Below are 25070 nucleotides of genomic sequence, written 5' to 3'. Positions count from 1 at the left end.
AGAGAAAAGGCCTAGAAATCTGATGGAGCAAGTCAGTGGTTTTCAACCTATGAGTCACGACCCCTTTGGAAGGGTCAAACAACATGCATATCAGATATTTACATTACGACTCATAACAGTAGCAAAATTATAGTTATGAATTACCAATGAAAATAATTTTGTGGTTGGAGGTTCTCACAGCCTGAAGAACTGTATTAAAAGGTTACAACATTAGGAAGGTTGAGAACCACTGGTCATAAGGAACTCTTCAAGCTACATTCCTGTCTCCATTCTCAAAGACATTTACATGACTTAAAATCATGTATGGAGTCTTCTTAATTCCTCAAGAATAAGTTAATTTACCAGGTGAAATATATAAAACTGAATTCAAATTGCAGGTCAAACATCAGGTCATTTTATTTGCTTAGCAACGGGCAATTTGTTGAAGAATGGCCTCTCTCATGTAGCCTGCTATCTCAAAAGCTTTGAGATTGAGAGGTCCTCCTTCTGTCCCCTTCTTTCCCATCACCACGAGGTACACAGATTCCATCTGAATCACTGTTACTGCCTGGCTTCCTCTACTTTGACCTTTGGTGCGCAGGTCCATGCTGTTGTTGCCCTCAGTGAACAGGTTGTCTCTGATCAACAGGCATTTGATTCCAGCAAGGGTGACTCCGTGGAGAAACAGTTTTTCTCTCTCATCTTTTGCCAGTAAGGTCTGAACTTCTTCCTGGGTCATCTGAATAAAGTTGCCTTCTGGGGAAGAAGCTAGTATCCAGGGGGGACAATTGGTGACAACTGCTGCATCACTGCAAATCTCAGTTTGGAGGAACAATCTGATACAGTCTTGCCAGATGTCCTGGCTGGAGCCTTCTGTGCGCTCCATAATTGAAGAACGCAGTCTTTATAAGGTGAATATAGAGTTCCTAGAAGGTTGATTCTCACAGAAAGTTTGTTGATAGTTGGCTCAAGAAGTTTGACTAGCTAAGACTGACAGAAGATAAAAAAACAACCTCCACTGTTTCTTGAGTGTTCTCTGAGCAGCAGGGTAGTGGAGGTCTAGGATGAAGTTGTGCCCCAAGCTTCCTGTGCTGGTTTTGAAGGGGCGGTGATGTCACTATGGCTTTATGACTTTTATGACAGTCATCACTCACTACATCATTAGAAACCTCTGGCAGTAGCATTCTGGGGCTGCCTCTCTGGTCAGTAAGATAAGGGGATGGAGTAAACCAACTTATTCTCCCAATTACTATGGGAAGAACACCAGCTTCCAATAGGTAAGTGGAAGGCATATATGTAATAACTAAATGGTAAACTTGAGTGTAAAGCAAGACAGGTGAAATTTACTGTAATAAATAGTATTTAACATATGGTCTTATCTTTCAGGAACCTGAGCACTATGTATAAAGTGAAAAAACATTACATGCTTACCAGTTTACATCTTCTGATGGGACAACACTATCACACTCTTATCTGCTTCTTCTAGCCTTTATTTTGCCCTCTAATCTACACTAGCTATAAATTTAGGAAAGTTTATTCTCATCACTTGTTCAGCTAGTATCAAGTGTTTACTATGTGCCAAGCACTTTCCTAAGCATTCGAGTAGTGAATTAAATAGACAAACCACAGGAGTCATGTAACTGACTTTCCAAAAGAAAGAAAAGATTATCTCGTACTGGAAATATTTGAGGAACCCTGCATTTTCTTCTAAGTTTTCTCATTCATTCCCTGGATTTCCTACTCACATGAGGGGCCATTTCTGAATTTTGACTTTCCTACATTCATTGGTAAGACATTCTGCTTCAATTTGCCTTAAAGAGAACCACTATAAGGAACCACTAATAGTAACAGTTGTTGTAATTTAAGAAAAAGCACTGTACAAGAGAAAGATGTGTTGAGATAAGGTTCAAGCAGAGATATTTTTTAAATCGGGGAAAAGGATCATAAAAGGGGGAAAGGGAAGAGGGGAGACTGGCCTCTGGAGACAGGAGCAGCAGGACAGAGTAAACAAGGGGAGAGAGGGGGAGGAAGAGAGAGAACGGAACAGAGACATGGAGAGAAAGAAAGAGAGAGAAGGGTGGGGAGTGGGCAGGGCCCTTTTAAAGGGGAACACAGTGAATATGCACAGGTGGTAGTCTTAGTGTCTGCAGATGAGGGCATATCCTGTCAGAACCCCAAAGACAGGCCAGTACAGATGCCTGAATATGAACAACAATGTCAAAATCTGTGGCAGCTCTGAAAATTCATTCATTCATTTAGTAAGTACTTACTAATTACTACATGCTACTAACTACTGCAAGCCACACTTGTTCCAGACTTTGGAAAAATCCAGTTTTCATGAACATGATTTAACAGAAAGAAAAATCAGTAGCAAACGACAGATATATCTCTATTTTATCACTATTCTCTAACATTCACTATTTTCTTTGACACAAAGAAAATAGTGAATGTTAGAGAATCAGGAATGGCTTTGTTTTTTATAATATTTGGATAAGGATTCTCTGATACAGTAACATTTGGACAGAGATCTGATATAGATAAGTAAACAAATATGTACATATGAGAGGGAAGAAAAATCCTTCTCAGGAAGAAATAGCAAATGTAAAGGCCTTAGGAGAAATGGCAAGGAATTCAATATGACAACGAAAGAGAGAAAAGAGTAATGGAAGATGCAGTTGAGAGGTACTAGGTAGAACTCCTATTTATATCTTCATTGTCTGTGATTAAGCATTTTGCTTGTATATAGAGATGGGGAGCCATTATAATATTTTTTCAAAATAATAACATACTACAGAGACTAAAAGATACTGTGCAGCAAATAGATTCTATGAGGACTAGAGCCAAAGCAAAGAGACCAGCTAACATGCTCAACCCAGCTAAAAAGTCCTGAGTCCTGGGTCAGGATACAAGTTGGAAAATGATTAGATTTGGAGCACATTTCAAAGGCTGTGTCCCATATAAAACAAGAGAAAGATAATATATCTAAGGATTAGAGTCTGAACAACTGTGCTATGGATTGCATATGTGTGTTGCCTCTGAAACTATGTTAATCCTTAATCCCCAATTCCAAAATACTAAAAATTAGTTGTGATAGTGTAGGCTTATAATACCAGTACTTGGGATCTTAAGGCAAGAAAATCGAGCCTTTCAGATCCAAACAGACTACATGGTTTGAAACTGAGTAAACATATAGCAACATCAACAACAAAGCTATTCAGAGAATAAGAAGTAAATCAGCAACTCCACTCTCATGTATGGATTATTGCCCATAAAAGAGATAATTTGAACTACTTAGGCCATTTTTATTTCTATCCCCTTCTTCCACACAAGTACAAAACATTCAAGATGTCCTGTAGTACCCAAGACCCTGTCTCAAAAGCAAAAGCCCAAACGAACAAGCAAGGAAACATATCAAAAAGGGGATCTGGGGAGGTAGCTCAGTTGGCAAAGTGCTTGTAAAGCAAGTTTAGGAATGTACTTTGGTCCTCAGAACCCACATACAAAGAAGCCAGACGTGGCATTGCTCAATTGTAATCTGGGTCCAGAGACAGAGGTCCATTCCAGACCTTAAAAAAATAAAATAGGTGGCATCTGAGGTTATCTTTTGACCTCCACATACATGTACCCATTCACACATACATGATAACATGATAACACACACACACACACACACACACACACACACAACTTGAAAACACAGAAAGCAGTCTTCATATACCCTTTTCATTATATCAAACAACTCCAAAACCATTTTTTCACTGATCAACTAGAAATGTGGTGGTATGAAAAAGTTACACTTGAGGAACAGCAGATGGCAGAGGTAGGAGAATGAAGAAGTCAAAGGGGGATGTGAAGGGAAACTAGAGTTTGATGTGAGCTACCCTATCTTTAGTGAGCTACCAGGGATACATAAACAGAACTCTTAGATTGAGTTCACAGGATCTGAGATATAAATTTAGGAATTCCCTACCAAAGAATAAGAGTTGAATTTGTAGAAGAGCTGGGCAGCTGAAGGGAAGGGTCACTCGAGGATGTGCATGCACAGTGAGTCTGCTTTATGACAAAAGCTAAAGGAAGAAAGCATGTTGAATACCACTCAATCTTGCAAAAGAAAGTTAAGTACCAAGAGGAAAGTGTATTAAGAAACTAGAGTTGAATGGATACAGAAGACCGAGTAAAGAAAATGATTAGGAAAGTGAGTTTATTATTTACTAAAGATGGTAAATAGATAATTCTTTTGAGGTTTGAACAGTGAAACATGTGAGCCTCTTCTTCAGGTTTGGACTAGGGAGATGACAGCAGACATTTGAAGGTAGGAAATTGAAGAGCCCTTCCTGTCATTCAAAAATTATTCAATAGTGACTAGACCAAGGTTTCATCACAGAAAGGCTCTTTAGAAGCCCAGCTGCCAGCATAAGATGACCTGTTGCTTAGTGTCATGCACTTGTAACAACGATAGCAGTGCAAAAAGAGCTGCACCAATCAAATCCGTGGTTCCAATTCTGTTGTTTGAAACAGTCACAATTTGCTATGTGGTCAACGATGACCTGAACTATTGGTTTTACTGCTTTCACCTCCTAAGTGTTGTGGGGGAGGCAGGCATTCACCACCATGACTGGTTTTATGCAGTACTGGGGTGGAATCCAGGGCCTTGTGAATGCTGCTACATCTCCAGACTTGGAGTCTGGAGTCTTAAGAACTGTGCCAAACTTCGAGCCTGAACCAGAGTACTTAACTAGCAAAATAAAAATGCACTTGCCAGAAAGTAAGATGCTGGTATAGATGTGGACTAAGTATCTTGATAGGAGTTTTTGTTAGTATCGGGAGATGCAACTTTGATCAGGAGCAAGGCTAAGAAAGCCCTGGATAAGAGGTGGCAGCAGCTAGAGAAACAGCAGCGGGCTTCTGCTGGCAGCATTGATATTCGTGAACCCTTTATTGGTGCCCAAGGTAAGGAAAAGAATCAGCTTGGACTCCCTGCTGCTCGGGCACACTCCTCTATGCTTCTCAGGTTGCTCTCTGACTCGCACTTCCAACTCCTGCATCTGGGTTCGCTTTCTGAACCTACAGCCCCACTCAGCCAAACTGTGCTCTCCTCCTCAGGACCCACTTGGGAGCTGAGTGAAGCTGAAAAGGGTGGTTTCCTGTTCCAGTCTGTAACATACCTGGTGAGTACTTGCCACTTTACTGAAATTGCCGTCTGGCGCCTTACAAATCCAAGCTGGTATCTCTCACTATCTTCACCTTAGTTTCCTAGATTGGTAGTCGCCTTTACTAAATACCTTCCTTTTATGGTGCTGCACCACCCTGGAAAGCTTCCTTCTTCAACATTTATTTCCTTTCCCCCTCCCTCCTTTGGATACTGCCTGTCTACAAACAGGCTGCCCAGATCCCCATTCTGCCCTCAAATCAAGTGTATGGATTTGAAAATGCCTCCAGTTCTAGCCTGGCAATCAGAAAGAAAGCAGGTAAAGCTCAGTGCACCTAGCTCAGCTCAACTGAGGGAAGAAATACAAGAGGTAGCGTTACCAACTCAGTTGACACCTGTTTGAAGCCTGCTCAACCTTTAGAACTACTTATTTATTTTTAACTTTTTACACATATTACTCTCAGTTCCCTTTCCCTCCCCTTCTCCCCCGGCCTCCTATTTCTCCCAAGCCTCCATTTCACTCCATCTCCCTTCTGTTCCCCTGGGAGGGTAAGGCCTTCCATGAGGAATTTTCAGAGTCTGTTTTATAATCCTGGGAAGGACCTAGGTCCTCCACCTTGTGTCCAGGGGGATGGGAGAGCATCCTTCCATGTGGAATGGGCTCCCAGAGTCCATTTGTATGCTAAGAATAAATACTGATCTACTCTCCAAGGTCCCATAAGTTGCTGAGGCCTCTTCTCTGACACCCAGGTTTGGGGATGGGGGTGTCTGGATCAGTCCCATGCTGGTCTCTCAGTCATCAGTCTGGGGTCCATGTGTTCATCCTTGTTTAGGTCAGCTGCCTCTGTGGGTTTTGCCAGCCTGGTCTTGATTCCTTTGCTCATCACTCCTCTTTGCAACTGGGTTCCAGGAGTTCATTTCGGTTTTTTAGCTGTGGGTGTCTGCCTCTGCTTCCGCCAACCACTTGATGAGGGTTCTAGGATGGCATATAAGGTAGTCATTAATCTCAATATGAGGGAATGGCATTTAAGGTAGCCTTAATGCCAGTTGGTGTCATTTTTGTAGATTTGTGAAGATCTCACTAGTGCCAGATCTCTCCTCCAACTTAAAATGGCTCCCTCTATTATGGTATCTCTCATCCTTCTCTCCTCTGCTCTTGCCCTGGCTCAACCTTCCTGCTTTCCCGTGTCCTCCTCTCCCCTCCTCTTCTCCACCCCCTGTCTCCCTGTGCTCCCAATCTGCTCAGGAGATCTTGCCTCCTTCCACCTTCTCTGGGGTACCATGTATATCTCCCTTAGGGTCCTTCCTGTTTCTCTGCCTCTCTGGCAGTGGGATTGTAGGCTGGCACTCCCCTGATTCATGTCTAAAATCCATATGTCAGTGAGTAGGCTGCTTCCTGAGCACCAGTAGCACAGACACTGAGATTGACAATTAATAAATGGGACCTGCTGAAGTTGAGAAGCTTCTGCAAGGCAAAGGACACAGTCAACAGGACAAAAAGGCAGCCCACAGAATGGGAAAAGATATTCGCTATTCCCACGTCTGACAGAGGGCTGATCTCCAAAATCTACAAAGAATTCAAGAAGCAAGTCTCCAAATCACCAAAGGATCCAATTAAAAAGGGGGCTACAGAACTAAATAGAGAATTCTCAATAGAGGAGACTAAAATGTTTTTCTTCCATTTCTTGCATTTTTGGGTTTGTTTTTTCTTCCTTTTTTGGTTCGCTTTTTCTTCCATTTCCTGCCTTTTTTGGTTTGTTTTTTCTTCGATTTCTTGCATTTTTTGGTTTATTTTTTCTTCCATTTCTTTGAGGGATTTTCCTATATCCTCTTTTAGGGCCTCTATCATTTTCATGAAGTTGTTTTTAAGGCCATTCCCTTCTGTTTCATTTGCATTGGAATGTTGGAGTCTTGCTGGTGTGGAGTCTCTAGAATCTGGTGGTGTCATATTTGTTTTTCTGTTGCTGAGTGTGTTTTTGTTTTGTCTCTTTCCCATCTCTTTTTCTAGTGGGTGAAGAAAGAGCCCCTTACTGGTCTGGTGGTAGGGGACCAGAGTTCCCTTTCGGTGGGTGCAAGCAAGTCCAATACTCTGGTAGTTCTTCTATTCCTCGTCCCAGTTCTGGTTCTGGTCCCATTGCCGGACCCGCTGGTCCCCTGGTCTCGTTGGTGGAAGAGAAGACCTGGGATATGGGGTGCTTGGCTCCTACCGGGATGGGAAGCTCTGCGAATTTATCAATTTTTAAACATCATTTCTTTATTGATTTTTTTGGGAATTTCACATCATACACCCCAATTCTGCTCACCTCCAAGTCCTCCATGTCCATCCCTCACTCCTGTGTCACGCCTGCTGCGCGGCCTGTGTCCGAGAACGTGTGGAGGGTGTCGGGGATTGACAACACAGAGACTCGTTCAACGACATAAAGAAAACTTTAAGCAGGCCCCAAAAAGGTTCAAGAAAACTTCCTAAGAAAGGCTCCCACCAGAGAAGCTTCTGCTCTCTCCTCTTCCCTGGCTGGTTCTGCTCTGACACCAGAGGTAGATGTGTGTGGGTCTGAAGGTGCGGTTAGTCTTTGGACAAGGTGGAGGTCAGGGCGGTTTCCGTGGGCAGGCCTTTTCCAGAAACTTATTGCCCCGGGCATTGTATTGTTTTTAGTAAACATGTTTTAGTAAACATTGTCTTACAGCTGCCTACTACCAGGCCATGGGGAAGTGGGTCTCTGCTCAAGGTCTGGTGTTCCCACACTCCTGTAGTCCAAGATAATTTTAAAAAATCAAAACAAAACAAAGCAATCAAGCAAACAAAACCAAAGAATGAAAAACCTCTTCATATCCTCTTTCCCACATGTCCAACACCTCTTCATTCATCATGGTGGCACATAGTACACCTTACCTTTTTGTTCAATCAGCTTAATTATCAAATGTTCATTGCAATGAGTCACTGGTCTGGTTCAAGGCCTCTGGTTTCTGGTACACATTCATCATTGGATCCTCACTTAAACTCTTCTGGGATATCCCAAAGCTGTCCTGAGTCATGGGGATTTTGTGGGTATTTTTCCACAGGACCACTCCGTTCATGAGCTCCAGTAGGTCTTAGATAGGGTAGATGCTAGGGTGAGCTAGTCAGTACAGTCCACTGAGGCTGCCTCACTCAAGCAAATGTGAGGTGTAGCCAGCTCCCCTATGCCCATGCCATCAGGGTCAGTTCTCCCTCACCTAGGGTGAGGGGTGGGGCCAGTTCTACCAAGTATAAGGTCTAGCTCTCCAGGGAGGCCTGGGGCCTGCTCTCTTGCTGCAGTGTCTAGTGAGGGCCAGGGCCAGGTGTTCCATGGAAAAGTGCAGGACTGGCCCAGTATGACCTTCTGATTTCATCATGCATGGTTCCTATGGCCCCCTGAGGTGACACAGGCCACAGACATCAACACAGACCCCAGCTGAAGCTGTATTGTGGACCCAGATATGGTCCTCAGCAGTAGCTTAGGCCCAGATGACATCTTGGCTCTTGGTGGAACATGGAAGCACTAACCACTCAGATCAGGATGGCTCTGGTAGTGGCATGGCCCCCAGACACCAACATGGCCAAAGGTTTTGGCCCCAACACTGGGCTTCTGTGTGACCTTTGGTGGCAACATGGGCCTCAGACTTCAACACAGACCCCAGCCATGGTAGGACCATGGACCCAAACAGTCCTCGGCAGCAGCTGGGTCTGAATGTAATCATTTTCTCAGGTGGCAGTGCAGGCCTCTCAGATCAGCATGGCCCCAGCTACTGTGTGGCCCTCAGACACTAACATGTCCCCAGACCTCTGATGTCCACACGGACTTTGGTGGTAACAGGAACCTTGGACAGCTCACAGACCCCAGCTGCAATAGGTTCATGGACCCAGAAGTGGCCATCGGCTGCAGCTCTGGCCTGGACATCACCATGGCATTGAGTAGCAGCTTAGGCCACTCAGATCTGCATGGCCCTGGCTGCAGCAGTTAAACTGTTGGTTGGTAATATTTTTCATAGTGCTAATCATTCTTTATTCCAAATTTATTATATAAAATATGTTTCAAAATAAATTAAGTAGAAGACCTGATTTTAGAGATACACAGGCTAGCCTAGTCATCCTTGAGGCTTTAAGCATGCTGAACAGGCACCAGAAGCTTGTATGTTTAATTTGCTTATATTTATTTTATGTGTATGAGTGTTTTGTCTGTGTGCGTGTATGTATATGTACCATGTGTGTGCCTGGTGTCCACTGAGACTAGAAGGTGATGGATCTCCTGACCTGGAATTATAGATAGTTATGAGTTGCCATGTGGGTTCTGGGAACTGAACCCAGGTCTTCTGCAAAAAGCAACAAACATGCTAACTGAGTCACCTGTCTAGCCCCAACAGTTCGTTTTTTAAATGATCTCCTTTCTAAAATTTTAAATTGAACAGATAAAAATCTTGAGAAATTCTTCACCCCCTTTTTGCCTGAAAGAGGATAGGTCAGGTAAACAACCAATATATTTTGTATTCCAGTATCATAATTTTGAATTAAAATTTGTCTCAAAAATGTAAAATAGTATTTATTGTTATTTCAAGTCATTTTTAGTGGATGTTAACAACATAGCCATTTCTATTTCTATTATATAGAGAGTAAGCTTACCTAGATTTTGAGAATTAATGCTGTTGGTGATTATATATGCTATGAGTTTTATTATGAAAAGGAAGTTTAAAGAAAAGACCTTTGACAAAGATATGTGTAAGTTTATATGCATCACAGTCTTAAACTTACCATTTGTATATGTTTAAGTTAGGGTTTCTATTGCTGCGATGAAACACCATTACCAAAAAGCAAGTTGGGGAGGAAAAAGCTTAATTGATTTACACTTCAGCATTGCTGTTCATCACTGAAGGAAGTTGGGATAGGAATTCAAACAGGACAGGATCCTGGAGTTAGGAGCTGATGCAGAGGCTTACTGCCTTGCTCCCTATGGCTTGCTCAGTCCACCTTCTTATAGAACCCAGCAGCCCAGGGATGGCACCACCCACCATGGCCTGGGCCTCCTACACTGATCATTAAATGAGAAAATGCCTTATTGCTGGATCTCAGGGAAGCATTTCCTCAACTGAGTGGTTCCTTTCTCTGTCTCTAGCTTGTGTCAAGATGACACACATAAGCACCCAGTACAGTATATAAGAATATTCCTGAAAGGTAAATGCATAACAATCTAATAAATTTTAGTGTACATTATGACATACTTGAGATTATTATTGCAAAACATTTTAATTAATTTTCATTTATTTTATTTGATTTATTTGGGTTCTTTTTGAAAAGTATCTTTCTACATAGTCCTGACTGTCCTGGAATTCATTATGTAGGCTGGTCTTGAACACACAGAAATCTTTCTGCCTCTACCCAACGACCCAACGAGTGTTGGAATGTTGGGATTAAGGGTATATGTAACGAGTCAGCCCCCAAATAATAAAATGGAGATGTCTTATTAATTATGAAATATTGGCCTGTAACTTAGGCTTGTTCCTAACTAGTTTTTATAACTTAAATTAACCCATTCATATGAATCTACATTCTACCATGTGGTGTTACCTCTCTTCCATCTTGTACCCCCAGTTTCCTCTCGGTGTCTCTTGGCATCTCCTGCGTGCCTAGATTCCTCTTCTTCCTTTCTCTGCCCGGAAATTGCCCCTATACCTCTGCCTAGCTATTGGCTGCTCAGTTTTTTCTTGCAACATTCACAGAAATACACATTCACACGGTGTACAAATACCCCACAATAGACCTGGCTTATAATTTTATGTTATGAGTATTGTACATATTACATAATATATATTTTGTCACCCATAAAATAAAATAATTATTATTTTTTCTTTCTAGAGGAAATCTTTTCAAAATCCATTCTATCCAATCTAAAATTTCAGTTCAATTAGAATCAATTTTTATATATGAATAGTACTATTTTGAGACTATGAAAAATTACAAGAATTAAAGATACCATGTTAATAGGTTTTAAGAAGGTCAAAGTATAGTTTTACAAGGTAATATGCACTTATCAGGCCTTTTCATATATCTCCCAACACATTACATACATTGTTTCTACACATTAAAAAACCCAACATTTCTCTTTAACATTCATTTGACTGAAGTTATCACCTGTTTCTATCGTGTTTACCTGTTCCCTTGCACGATGCATCCCTGACAAGTGCTTTATATCCATGTTTCTCTTGCAGCACTACTTTGCAGCTTTTACTTTATTTTCTGCATTCCTCTAGCCTGTATCTGAATGTTAGCATGTGTTACTCCCTAACCAATTTTTTCCCTTACTCAGTTTCTAGCCCTCAATTACCTCCTGAGTCTTAGGAGTCTTTTCAGTATTTTTTAGCAGACCTTAATGGTCTTTTGTTAACTTCTTATTCCTTTGGTCTCGTCTCTCCTTTCTTCCTTCCTCTGTAATTGGCCACTTGTTATTTACTTGCTCTCTTACCTGTTATTGACCTACCTACCCTTTATCCAACTTCAATACTGATTCAGACCTGTAACCCCAAGCTCTCTGGAGGTTGAACAAGAAGACGTCAAGTTCAATGCCAGTTACCTTTTTCGGAAAAGAAAAAGTAAAACTGGATTGATGATATAAATACCTTAGTAGCCTGGCTGAGGTGATTGCAGGTTCTTTTATCCCAGTCTTAATTACTATTATTTCCTCATATCACACAGCACACAGTGAATATATCTATGTATTTATATGCATATATTCCATTTAAATGTTATATGTATCATTTGCTATATCAAAATAATGATATATGGATGTATAACATGCATATAAATAATTTTATGATATAAATATATAATACCTTAATATTATACACACACATACATATATAGGTTAAATAATACTTGTTAAAGTGGCTACAGCAGAGTTTAAGAAGTTTCAAAATTGAGCTGAGAGAGTCTGTATTGGTAAGATAATTAACCAGACCAGTTCTGGGAGAGAGCTGCTACAGGAGACATTTTAGTCCAGTTTGAGAGTGAAACTGCAGAGATTAACTGGTATATGAAGATTGAACCATTCTAGTGCAAGACAGGCTAACAGGTTAAGTGAGCAGGACGTTTTAGGCTGCATCAACATCAGGTTACCCTGTGGAGTTTTGTAAGGTTCCAGGAATTGTTGGGGAGTCCTCAGTCCTTAGTACATACTCAAGGTATCAGGAGATAGTTTGATGTTGGAGCTTTCTAGAACAGTGTTAGCTGCCCGTTACTTTATGGGATCCAGGTCAGGGAGTCATACTTTTTCCTTGATAGTCATGCTTGGTAAGTTCTTGTACCTGGTTTCTTTTCTTTAATGGTTTTTAATATACCCATATATACTATGTCCCTATAGTCTCAATTCCCCTCAGTAAACTTACAAGCTGGGTTCTGTTTCTATTCTCAGGAAAAGGTCACTTATTAGTCTGTATTAGATAGGTGATGCCCGACAGATGGTGCTGTTTCTGGGTCTGCTCAGGGGCTGCAATCACCTGCTGCTTGGAAAATAGAATCTCTTAGGGCAATGCACATCCTGAAAAAAACAAAACAGAACATTTTTCGTACAATATGCGGTAATGTAAAGTAGAGCACTGCCTGATCCCAACAAGTACAGACATTAAGAAGGGGAATTAAGAAGGGGATATGGAATTCCTGAGTCCTTCATCAGGGTACTAGCAGAGAAGTTTTGGGTTTCAATGGATGTCACGACCACCTCGACCAGCAAGGAAGACGCGACTCAGGAATCCTTCTCACAAGCAGTTTATTCAGGACCTTGAACAAATCTTCTGACCCCAGGGAGTGCCCGCCCACAGCTTAAAAAGGCCCTTGGGCGGCCAACCCCGGTAAGCCATGTGGCGACAGCAGATAGGTCCACATACGAGGAAGCAAGCCAGATATCCAGCCTTGACCAAATAAGGAGTTGTTTATCACAGAGAGCACTTGCTATCGGGCTAGCAGAGGCGGAAGCCAGCACCATCTTAAGGGTGCGGCACTTCGCAGCTCTCTACAAATGGAGAACAAGAAGTATGCATAATGAAGCCATCCTGGTCAAGGTCTACTCCTTCAAGGTGTCCCAAGGTAGTTCATGTTGATTCAGGGTATACATGGTTACCCCTCTTTTAGTTTGTGGCCTTCCCATCACAAATAATTGCCTTCATCTGGGAGACAGAGTCTAAGAGTCCTCTGTGGGGAGATTCTGCTATTCTGGGGATCCAGAGTGACTGGAAAAGAGGTTAAGGACAGTCTCTGTGCTTTCAGACAAAGGAGGCAACCACAACACAAGTGAAGAGATGTAAGCCGTTGCTGGACTTTTAGTTACATGTACTCCTCAGAATCAATTCCTTTTAGAAGACGTGCCTCCTGAGCACAATCACACCAAGCATAGATCTAATTCATGAATAGAAGAGTCTCTATTAAACAAAACAGAATAAGATCTCCCAGGCAACAAGAGGACAGAGGGCTTTGTATGATGAAAACAAAGAAACAAAGAAATGGGAGAAAAGAAAAAGAAAGAAAAACTACTCTGATGCAGGTTGACTGGAATTTTGTATTTTCAGGAAAAATTAGTTTGCTTTGCATTTTTAAAATTTGTGTTTAACTGGAATATAGCATGAAGAAGTCCATTGTGGTTTCATTAGGTTAGCTGTGCTAGCCACTGAATAGAGATGGTACCTTCAGCGGCATTGCACTTTCAAAGAACCCTTTCCTTTATTTTCAGCCAAAGTTTTATGGTGCAAGCTGAGCGAGCACATAGCCATTGCTGTCTATTACTTTAATGTTCATGTTTTTACATTTGCTTATTTACTTCGTATGTGTTTATGGGGATGCTTGTGTGCTTCAGTGTGCATGGAGAGGGCAGAGGGCAATTTGCAGGCTCGGGGGTTCTTTCCTTCTACTATGTGGATCCCAAGGTTTGCACTCAGGCCATGAGGCTTAGACACCAGTGCCTTTCCTCTGAGCCTGCTCAAAGAACGGGCTAACTCCCAAGTGAGTATATATAGACTCTAAATAAAACGCTGATGTTCTCTTGAAGTGATAAAGCCATTTTATAAAGAATTTGCCAATAGACTTGCTTAGAGAATACTAAGTTACACAAAAGTTAAAGCTTAGCTGAAGTGGTACTCTGCTTTTGTCAGGCAGTTTAGACAACCCTGCCAGACAGCCACTAATCAAGGCTGTGCGGCTTATCAGGAACAGCATTATACTGCAGGCAGGCAGGGTGAGCCTGGTTACCAGCTGCCCCAGAAGAGCAGCCCTGCTCTGTCTCAAGATAACCATGGCGATAGTTTTACATTGTAAATCTTTCCGTTTGTACAATCAACCAAACTTTGGAATTTCTGTCTCTTAAAACACGTTTAATTGCTCAAAGCATAACTTGGGGCTGTGCGGCTCTAGAAGTTGAGGGGGATTCCTGCTCAGGGTCTGTTCCCCTTTGTGGATTAGCCAGAACTGCTTGCCAACTATTATTAAAGCACTTTCCTTTTATTAGTCTGTAAATGCTTAGAGAGATTTCTCAGTGGGGAGACTAAAGATACTTTAACACTCTTTGTTCTTGGAGGGCACTGTTCTATGACCTGCTGGAGGTAATAAATCTGTCTCCACTCTGTTATCTTGTTGTGTTTGTTTCAGCTTTGTACTCACTGAGATGTGAACCCGGTGTGTCTAGTTATAAATTGGCCTTTCTGAGATCAGACCTTCCTTTTGATGGTCTATTGTTTTCCAATTTCCAGCAGGTGATGCAATAAATGAAAAAACAAATCAACAACAACAGCAAAAAAAAAAACCAGAACAAAAAGTTCATCTTCAGCCCTTCTATATTACTGGAGCTGAACCCTAAATTATTATGAAGAATAACTTCTTGAAATCCTAACTCTAGACTCTGACATGGCTACCATTGTCTTAAGAAAACTGTGACCACTTTACATCTTTGTTCAGCAGTTTTCCCAGACTGGTGAATAGTATAGGACTCTTTGTCAGCTAATAGAATTTTTGTTCTGTTTTGTTTTTTCGAGACAGGGTTTCTCTGTATTGTTTTGGAGGCTGTCCTGGAACTTGCTCTATAGACCAGGTTGGTCTCGAACTCACAGACATCCACCTGCCTCTGCCTCCCATGTGCTAGGATTAAAGGTGTGCACCACCACTGCCCAGTTTAACACGGAATAGATTAGAGAAGTATAAAAAGAGTCAGCTATAGACTTCGATTGATAGGTCTGGAAAACCGAGATTATTACCATCCAGGCTAACAAAAAGATTCAAGAGACAGCAAGTCTGTATGGAGGTAAAGAGGGTCCTGCAGGAAGTACAGGCCTATTATTGTTCGTTTGGCTTTGTTTTATATTTCATATCATATATATAGTTTCAATGGTGTAAATCACCAAAATGAGGTTTTTTGTGGGCAAAAGTATACAAATAAACAAACTAATACATTGGTATTTCAATTAACCGTTCTTTTCAAACTTCTTCTTGATCTCCTTGGTCCTTGACAGAGATCGGAGAAATTAGTGGCCATCTGAGGGTCTTTCTGAAACTTTTCCAGCATCAGAATCTGGGATTATTAATATATATGTTCAGACATCATGTTTACCTACATATCCTGTCTTAGCCATGATATTTTCTTTTGTCTAAGAATTTTCTTTATTATTTCTTCCTTTGCACTTTGGAAATCCAGTCTTCAGATTCCAAAGCTCTTCATTTTAAACACTGTGTGAGTCATGAGGAGGAGGGTATGAACTGGTTCTTCCACTTGGCCTGTCCTTGCAGTAAGTCGGCTGGCCCCTTTCAGTTTTGATAACAGGAGAGCTAAAGCTCATTTAGACTCATAGAGATAACATAGCAATCCTCCCTCCTGGCATTCCTAGCCTCAGGAAAGGCAGAACATTTCCTGCTTCTAGTCATGAGCAAGATTCAGACTATTCCTTTTTGTGGTCCCTACTCCTAAACTCCCTGACCAGTTCTTGTCTCTTGTTCTCATCACTTCTTTTTTGTATTAGAAAAAAAGGTTTTCTATTCAACAAAATCATAGAAGAAAACTTTCCCAACCTAAAGAAAGACATGCCAATGAAGGTGCAAGAAGCTTACAGAACACAAAATAGAGTGGACCACAAAAAAGTCCCATCGCCACATAAAAATTAAGACCCCAAACATACAGAATAAAGAAAGAATATTAAGAATAGCTAAGGGAAAAGGTCAAGTAACATATAAAGGCAAACCTATCAGAATTACACTGCCTTTCCATGGAAACTCTGAAAGCCAGAAGGTCCTGGATAGATATTCTACAAAAACTAAGAGACCACAGATGCCAGCCCAGACTACTATAACCAGCAAAGCTCTTAATCATTATAGACAGAGAAAACAAGATATTTCATGACAAAACCAGATTTAAAAAATACTTACCAACTAACCCAGCCCTACAGAAAGTTCTGGAAGGAAAACTCCAACCCAAAAAAGTTAACTACAACCAGAAAAACATAGGTAATAGATAATCCCACATTACCAACAGGCAAAAGAAACAACGGGTGGAAATCCACATACAGTTCCACCACCAACAACCATTCCAAAACAAATAAGAATGAGCAATCAATGGTCACTAATATCTCTCAATATTAATGATCTTAACTTGCACATAAAAAGACACAGACTAACAGAATGGATTAGAAGACAGAATCCAACCTTCTGCATGCAAAAAACACACCTCAGTTTCAAAGACAGACGCTACTTCAGAGTTAAGCTTTGGGAAAAGATTTTCCAATCAAATGAACACAAGAAACAAGCAGGGGTAGCAATCCTAATATCTAACAAACTAGACTTTAAAATGAAATCAATCAAAAGAGATGAAGGAGGTCATTTCATTTACATCACAGGAGAAATCAACCAAGATGAACTCTCAATTCTGAACATCTATGCCCCCAAATACAAAGGCATCCACGTTCGTAAAAGAAACATTACTAAAACTCAAATACACATAAAACCTCACACACTTATAGTGGGAGACTTCAACACCCCACTCTCACCACTAGACAGGACTACCAGACAGAAACTGAACAAGGAAACAAATGAACTAATATAAGTTATGACCCAATTGGGCCTAACAGACATCTATAGAACATTCCATCCAAACACAAAAGAATATACCTTTTTCTCAGTGCCACATGGAACCTTCTCAAAAATTGATCACATACTTGGCAACATAGCAAACCTCAACAGGTACAAAAAATTGGAATAACTCCATGTATCTTATCAGACCACCATGCTCTAAAGTTAGAATTCAACAACAACGCAAATTGCAGAAACCCTGCAAACTCATGGAAATTGAATAATGTGCAATTGAACCAAGCCTGGGTCAAGGAAGAAATAAAAAAGAAATTAAAGACTTACTAGAATTCAATGAGAATGAAGACACAACATACCCAAACTTATGGGACACTTTGAAAGCAGTGCTAAGAGGAAAGTTTATAGCACTTAGTGTTCACATGAAGAAACTGGAGAATACTCACACTAAAGAATTTTCAGCGCAACTGAAAGCTCTAGAAAAAAAAGAAGCAAACTCACCTCAGAGGAGTAAACACCAGGAAATAATCAGATTCAAGACTGAAAACAATAAAGTAGAAACTAGGAAAACAATACAAAGAATCAATGTAACAAAGAGTTGGTTCTTTGAGAAAACCAACAAAATAAACAAAACTTTATCCAAACTTACCAAACGGCAGAGTGTGAACATACAAATTAACAAAATCAGAAATGAAAAGGGGGACATAGCAATGAACTCTGAGTAAATTCAGAGAATCATCAGGTCATACTTTGAAAACCTGTACTCCACAAAATTCGAAAATTTAAAGGAAATGGGCAATTTTCTGGGTAGATATCACCTTCCAAAATTAAATCAAGAACAGATAAGCAATTTAAATACACCTATAACCCCTAAGGAAATAGAAACAATAATCAAAAGTCTCCCAACCAAAAAAAAGCCCAGGTCCAGATGGTTTCAGTGCAGAATTCTACCAGAAATTCAAAGAACAGCTTATACAAATTCTCCTCAAAGTATTCCATGCAATAGAAGCAGAAGGGTCTTTACCAAACTATTTTTACGAAGCTTCAACAACCTTGATACCCAAAACACACAAAGACAAAACTAAGAAAGAGAAAAATTTAGACCAATATCCCTCATGAACAATGATGAAAAAATACTCAATAAAATACTGACAAATCAGATCCAAGAACACATTAGAAAATTCATCCACCAGGATCAAGTAGATTTCATGCCAGGGATGCAGGGATGGTTCAACATACGGAAATCCATTAATATAATCCACCACATAAATAAGCTGAGAAACAAAAGTCACATGGTCATCGCACTGGATGCTGAAAAAAAACCTTTGGCAACATCCCAACACCTTCATGATAAAGGTCTTGGAGAGATCCGGGATAACAGGAACATACCTAAACATGATAAAAGGTATATACAGCAAACCAACAGCTAACATAAAACTGAATGGAGAGCAGCTCAAGGAATTTCCTCTAAAATTAGGAACAAGACAAGGCTGTCCCCTCTCCCCATATCTCTTCAAAATTTTACTCGAAGTTCTAGCTAGAGCAATATGCAAACAAAAGGAGATCAAGTTGATACAAATTGGAAAGGAAGAGGTCAAACTTTCACTATTTGCAGATGATATGATAGTTTACATAAGTGACCCAAAAAACTCTACCAGGGAACTCCTACAGCTGATAAACACCTTCAGCAAAGTGGCAGGATATAAGGTCAACTCAAGAAAATCAGTAGCCCTACTATATACAGACGATAAGAGGGCTGAAAAAGAAATCAGAGAAACATCACCCTTTACAATGGGCACAAACAACATAAAACATCTTGGGGTAATGCCAACCAAACAAGTGAAAGACCTTTGAATCATTAAATAAAGAAACTAAAGAAGACACCAGAAAATGGAAAGATCTCCCATGCTCTTGGATAGGTAAGATCAATGTAGTAAAAATGACAATCCTGCCGAAAGCAATCTACAGACTCAATGCAATCCTCATCAAAATCCCAGCACAATTCTTCACAGACCTTGAAAGAACAATTCTCAACTTTATATGGAAAAACAAAAGACCCAGAATAGCCAATACAACCCTGTACAACAAAGCAACATGAGGAGGCATCACCATCCATGGCTTAAAGCTCTATTATAGAGCTACAGTCCTGAATACAGCTTGGTATTGGCACAAAAATAGACAGGTAGACCAATGGAATCGAATTGAACACTCTGATATTAACCCACACACCTATGAACACCTGTTTTTTGACAAAGAAGCTAAAATTATACAATGGAAAAAAGATAGCATCTTCAACAAATGGTGCTGGTATGACTGTAAACTGCTATGTAGAGGACTGCAGATAGATCCATGTCTATCACCATGCACAAAACTTAAGTCCAAATGGATCAAAGACCTCAACATAAATCTAGCCACACTAAACATATTAGAAGAGAAAGTGGGAGGTACCCTTGAACAAATTGCTACAGGAGACCACTTCCTGAACATAACACCAGCAGCACAGACACTGAGATCGCCAATTAATAAATGGGACCTCCTGAAACTGAGAAGCTTCTGTAAGGCAAAGGACAAAGTCAATGAGACAAAAAGGCAGCCCACAGAATGGGAAAAGATATTCTCTAATCCCACATCTGACAGAGGGCTCATCTCCAAAATTTACAAAGAATTCAAGAAGCAAGTTTCCAAAACACCAAAGAATCCAATTAAAAAGTGGACTAGAGAACTAAATAGAGAATTTTCAAGAGGACTCTTAAATGGCTGAGAGACACTTAAGAAAGTGCCCAACATCCTTAGCCATTAGGGAAATGCAAATCAAAACAACTCTGATATATCATCTTACTCCTGTCAGAATGGCTAAACTAAAAAACTCCAATGATGGTTTATGCTGGAGAAAGGTTAACACTCTTTCTTCCATTGCTTGTGGGAGTGCCAACTGGTTCAGCCACTTTGGAAATCAGTATGGAAGTTCCTCAGGAAAATGGGACTCAGTCTACCACAAGACCCAGCAATTCCACTCTTAGGCATATACCCAAAAGATGCCTATTCATACAACAAGCATGCCTGTTCCACTATGTTCATAGCAGCACTATTTATAATAGCCAGATCCTGGAGGCAACCTAGATGCCCCATAACTGAAGAGTGAATAAGGAAAATGTGGTACAGAAAAAAACCAATGGAATCTTGAAAATTGCAGGCAAATGGATGGCACCAGAAGAAACCATCCTGATATGAGGTAACCCAGTCACAAAAAGGTAAACATGATATGTACTCACTCATATATGGACTTTAGATGTGGATCAGGGGAGTGCCCCCCTACAATCCCATTGCCAGTGAGTCTGGAAAACAGGAAGGTTTCCAAGAGAGATATGCAAGATACCCCAGAGAAGGGGAATGAAACAAGATCTCATGAGAAGAGAAAGGTAGCATGGGGGGAGGGGAGAGGGAACCAGGAAAAAGAGAGGGGGAGAAGAGGAGAAGAGAGGATCGTTGAGTTGGGGGAAGAATCGAGGAGACCAGGATAAGAGATACTATAATAGAGGGAGTCATTATAGGTTTGAGGAGAGAGATAACACTAGTGGGATTTCCATAGATCTACAAGGATGACAGCAACTGGCAGACTAATCAATAGTGTAGAGACTACCTTAATTGCCCCTCCCTGATAATGAGATTCACGACTATCTTATATGCATCCTACAACCTTCATCCAGTAACTGATGAAAGCAGAGGCAGATATCCACAGCTAAACACTGAACTGAACTCCTGGAACCCAGTGACAGAGAAGGAGGAGTGATGAGCCAAGGGGTCAAGACCATGCTGTTGAAACCCACAGAGACAGTGGACATGACAACGGGGAGTTCTTGGATCCCAGACTGATGGCTGAGAGGCCAGTATGGGACTGATCCAGACTCCCCTGAATGGGGTGTCAGTGAGAAGACCTCAGTAATCTCTGGGGCCTTGGGTAGTAGAACACTTTTACCATGGCATACAAATGAACTTTGGGAGCCTATTCCATATGGAGGGAACATCTCTCAGCCTGGACATATGTGGGAGGGCCTAGGCCCTGCCCCAGATGAAGTGACAGACTCTGGAGATCCCTCATGGAGGGCCTCACCCTCCCTGGGGAATGGTGTGGGGATTGGGTGGGGGCTAGGGGAGGCTGGTAGAGGGGCAAAGGAGGAGGGGAGGGAGAGGGAGCTGTGATCGACATGTGAAGCAAGCATGTTTCTAATTCAAATAAAAATTACATTGAGAAAAAAAGAAAAAATGGTTTTGTCTAATTTGGGGATTTCTTAAGACATTATTTCAAATAGTAAATCTTTAAAATGACTCATAGCCAGACAAAAAGGAAATATTAAGTAATGGAGATAAATATGAAATCCTTATATATTAATATATTTAATTAAATGCATTAAAATGAATTATAAAATATTTAAACTTTATTGTAAAGAACTGCCAAATAAAGAACATCACCCAATGAAATTAGCTATACCCAAAGTATCTACATTTCAATGAACTTCTGTACTATTGGGCTAGGTATCTTGAAGCTATAGAGCTTTACTTTGAATTTTATACTTATTATTTTTTATGTTTTATGCATGTATCCTGAAAATAATACTTTAAAGTGAATCTGTGTATATGAGAAGATTATGAATGAAGATAGGACAAAACTATTGATTAGGTAAATTTTTAAAAAATTGTAAAAAATGATAGCCTGTCTCATAACCTATTCCTCATGCTGGACTGCCTTGCCAGGCCAGAATACAGGGGGAGGTGCTTGGTCTTATAGCAGCTTGATATGATATCAAGCTTCCCTGATGCCCATGGGAGGTCTGTCTCTTTATGAGTAGACACAGAGGAGGGATGGATTTCAGGGGAGAGGAGGTGGGGGAGAGAGTGAAAGGAGAGGAGGTAGAGAAGGCTGCAGTTGGAATGTAAAAGTAAATAAATAAAAATTTAAAGATTGGATGCTCAACAACAACAACAATAATAACCTGTAAACCTACTTCATATCTCAGAGTTCCTAATTCCACAAAATACCCACCATCCAATAATGGGCTTTTGATTTAACACTTTAATTTTTTCTTTGGCTACATCTCTATTATTGAAAAAAACTTTATTAAAGACAATCTTTAGTTTGATAAGGGTTATTCTCTTGAATCTGTAGCCAATTCAGTAATTGTATTCCTTTGTCATAAGAGCTTCTAAAATAAGATACACAAACAAAATATAGGATTAAACATTCCTAATTTAAAGGTAGTTTTAGCTTAGTGTACAAGATGTGATGAGCAATAATTTAATCTTAACTTATTCACTAGCCAAATTTGTGCACATACCTCATTTACAACAAGTAATACATGGTTCATATGTATGGAATAGTATATTTTAAGATTGTACAGTTTAGAGCTCTATTACTAACCTGAATATTTACCTCTTTTTAAAACTTGTATAAGTTACATAACTTCTTTGTTTAACTTGCATCCCCCTTAAAATCATAACAATAATACCTTGAATTGTTTGAAAGTATAAATACTTAAGAATTATGAAGTTATTGAATATAAAATGCTTTAAATACTTGTAGCCAACATGATTACCTAAGTATGAAATAAACTGAATAAGCATGGGAGAAAGGTATCTTAGTACTTCCTTTATTTGGTATATTATTCTTCCTTAGCTGTGATGAAAAGCATTCTAAAAGAGGAGTCTGGAGAGCTGTTTCTAGCTGACTATGATGCTAACTGGCCACGTGACCTTGCACAAATGATTCTGCACTCTGAGCTTGTTTCCTCATCTGTAAAATGAAGGGATTGGTGATATAAACTGCTACTACTAGCAGTTTAGAAACTAATTCTTTAGTACTGTGTTATGAGTCTATCTCCTATATACCTTCATTATAGACTGTTACATGTGTCCTTGCTTTGTTACTGCCAGTTATTTCCAACTCTGGGTGCTGATTCTGGGAAGAAGAACTTGACTTATTTATTTTGGAGACATATTTACCTAAATCATTATATTGATGAAGTTCTTCCTCGCCTTCTTTCCTCTCTTCTAAGTTTCTTCCAAGTTTGTCATAGTTGTTTGCTTGGCCCTTGATCTTGATGATGGTGGTTTACTATCCATACTTGTATTGCTCATGCTGGCTGGTAGAGTTTTGTTTTTCTTAATACTTGATATATTAATTCTTATTATATTATTCAAGAGGTTTTAAGTTTCTTTGAAAATTATGTATAGATAAAGATATGAATTACTCTCTCCTCTCATCCTCTCTTATCTTTCTTCTATTCCTATTACACAAACACACTGCTCATCTTTACCAGCTCCTTTCCCAGATTTATGACTTCTGGTTTTATTTTATGATCCATTTAGTTTAACTAGAGCTATCTATGAGACCATTGGATTGATACTACCCACTGGAATCTATTAGAATCAATAGCAGGTATATACAGTTTGAAGGCACTGACTCACTCTCTCTATGAATCTATCAGTAGTAAGTAGTTCTGCAGTAAGAGAGGTACGACACACATGAATTTTGTTTGTTTTGCCTCTCCAAAGCCTCTACAGGAAGACATTTGAGTCTGACAAAACACTTACTCTAGAAGATTCCTTCTTGGAGACACCAAGATGGCGGCAGGCAAAGGCACTTGCTACCAACCCTGATGATTTGAGTTTCATCCTTGAGACTCGCATGGTCTAAGCACAGAATGAACTCTGCAATTGTCCTCTGATCTCTACACAAGTGCCATGATTGACAGATTCAGGGAGGGTAGAGGGACTGTTAGGGAAGAATTTTTTTTAATTTAATTTAAATTAGGAACAAGTTTGCTGTGTGCTTCATATGTCAATCCTAGCTCCCTCTTCTTCCCTTCCTCTCCTGTCCCCCTTCAACCTTCCTCCAACCCTTTCCCCAATACTCACTCCACTCTCCAAGGAGGGTGAGACCTTTCTTGTGGAATCTTGAACATCTGTTATATGATCTGAGCAGGGTCTTGGACCTCCCCCATGTGTCCAGGTGGAGACAGCATCCCTCAACGTGGATTGGGCTCCCAAGGTCCATCTGGATGACAGGGATAAATGCTGATTTATTGCCTGAGTCCCCAAAAGATTCTGAGGCCTCCTCACTGACATCCATGTTCAGGGGGTCTGGATCAGTCCCATGCTGGCCTCTCAGCTATCAGTCTGGGGTCTATGAGCTCCCCCTTGTTCAGGTCAGCTTATTCTGTGTGTTTCACCTGCCAAGTGCCAAGTTATAACCTCTTTGCTCATCACTCCTCCCTCTCTGCAACTGGGTTCCAGGGGTTCAGTTCAGTGTTTATCTGTGGTTGTCTGCCTCTGTTTCCTTCAGTCACTGATGAAGGCTCTAGGATGGCACACAAGGAAGTCATGAATCATGTTATAGGGAAGGGCATTTAAGGTAACCTCTCCACTATTGGTTAGATTGCTAGTTGTTGTCATCCTTGTAGGCCTAAGGACATCTCACTAAGAAAATCACCAGATCTCTCTTCAAACCTATAATGACTCCTATTATGGTATCTCTCATCCTTCTCTCCTCTATTCTTTCCTCTACTCAACTTTCCTGCTCCCCCATGTCCTCCTCTCTCCTCCTCTTCAACCCCTCTCTTTCTCTCAAATTCCTCACCCTTCCCCCGTGCTCCCAATCCCCTCAGAAGAATATGTCCTGTTCCCCTTCTCTGGGTTACCGTGAAAGTCTCCAAAACACCAAAGGATCCAATGAAAAGAATGGGGCACAGAACTAAATAGAGAATTCTCAATAGGGGAGTTTAAAATGGCTGAGAGACACTTGAGAAGGTGCTCAACATCCTTAGCGACCAGGGAAATGCAAATCAAAAAACTCTGAGATACCATCTTACTCCTGTCAGAATGGAAATC

General features: G+C 40.5%; 2 protein-coding genes across 2 annotated transcripts in view; one reads left to right on the top strand and one right to left on the bottom strand.

Annotated features, from left to right (window-relative positions):
* Positions 1 to 403: 403 nt before the first annotated feature.
* LOC101832130 (profilin-2-like) lies at positions 404 to 865 on the bottom strand. The gene has a single exon (XM_005081217.1). The coding sequence runs from the start codon at positions 863 to 865 to the stop codon at positions 404 to 406; it is 462 nt and encodes a 153-aa protein (XP_005081274.1).
* A 307-nt stretch (positions 866 to 1172) lies between these two features.
* The window catches only part of Asb12 (ankyrin repeat and SOCS box containing 12), a 95325-nt gene continuing 71427 nt past the window's right edge, over positions 1173 to 25070 (top strand). Inside the window, exons 1-2 of the mRNA XM_040744215.1 lie at positions 1173 to 1256; positions 5083 to 5147. The gene's annotated coding sequence lies outside the window, so the exon portion shown is untranslated. The remainder of the gene's footprint in view (positions 1257 to 5082; positions 5148 to 25070) is intronic.

This window comes from Mesocricetus auratus, unplaced genomic scaffold (assembly GCF_017639785.1).
Source record: "Mesocricetus auratus isolate SY011 unplaced genomic scaffold, BCM_Maur_2.0 Super-Scaffold_100003, whole genome shotgun sequence".
In the NCBI taxonomy this organism is placed as follows: domain Eukaryota; kingdom Metazoa; phylum Chordata; class Mammalia; order Rodentia; family Cricetidae; genus Mesocricetus; species Mesocricetus auratus.
Note: the sequence above shows the minus strand (reverse complement) of the source record. Positions and strands in the feature narration are given on the sequence as shown.